This window comes from Acyrthosiphon pisum, chromosome A2, assembly GCF_005508785.2.
Source record: "Acyrthosiphon pisum isolate AL4f chromosome A2, pea_aphid_22Mar2018_4r6ur, whole genome shotgun sequence".
NCBI classification, from domain to species: Eukaryota; Metazoa; Arthropoda; class Insecta; order Hemiptera; family Aphididae; genus Acyrthosiphon; species Acyrthosiphon pisum.
In genome coordinates, this window is record NC_042495.1 from 22,843,815 (window position 1) to 22,844,508 (window position 694).

Below are 694 nucleotides of genomic sequence, written 5' to 3' on the forward strand. Positions count from 1 at the left end.
ATGGTTTATAATTTAGAAGATCTAGAGTTTATATTTTCTTTACTTTACTATCTTTATTTAGAAAAAATTAAAAAATAAATTTTCCCTTGACTTGTTTCCTTAAATAATAATTAAAACATAATTGAAAATTTTAATTGTGATATTTATAGTTTTTATTTTCCAAGAAGTTTTGTATTTTACTTTGTAGACAGTACGGTGGTAAATATCCTTCTGAACATCCTTGATAACAGATGCCAGTATATTGGTCACATTTATTGTTACGACAATTCGATGAACATGTTTGTTTACAATCTGCACCATATTTACCCGGTATACAGTCTATAAAAAAAAATTAAGTTAATATATTACACTTTCTATATTTTAGAAGCAATTAAGCAAATAGTAAATATAATAATATACTTTAAACTTAAATACCTTCGTCACAAAATAGACCAGTTAGACCAGGTGGACATGTACAGCCATAAAATTGTGTACACATTAATAATCCACGTACACATTTCATTGTTATGCATTGAACAAACACCTTTACAATCGGCTCCATAATAATTAGATCCACATCCTGGAATATATTTTATTTCTTAATTTTTATATTCATGTTAATAAATAATAATATATATAATAAATAGGTTCTCAAAAGCAGATTGAATTAATAAGTTATTACTTACCTATCAGTTATACTTATACTGTTTTACGT

The 694-nt window shown here is 24.9% G+C and overlaps 1 protein-coding gene across 1 annotated transcript; it reads right to left on the reverse strand.

Moving 5' to 3' along the window:
* Window positions 1–122: 122 nt before the first annotated feature.
* LOC115034247 (cell death abnormality protein 1-like) lies at window positions 123–683 on the reverse strand. The gene is made up of 3 exons (XM_029490441.1): window positions 666–683; window positions 415–559; window positions 123–318 (listed from the first exon to the last, which is right to left on the reverse strand). Exons 2-3 carry the CDS (start codon window positions 539–541, stop codon window positions 131–133), a joined length of 315 nt encoding a protein of 104 aa, XP_029346301.1. The 5' UTR covers window positions 542–559; window positions 666–683; the 3' UTR covers window positions 123–130.
* Window positions 684–694: the final 11 nt, after the last annotated feature.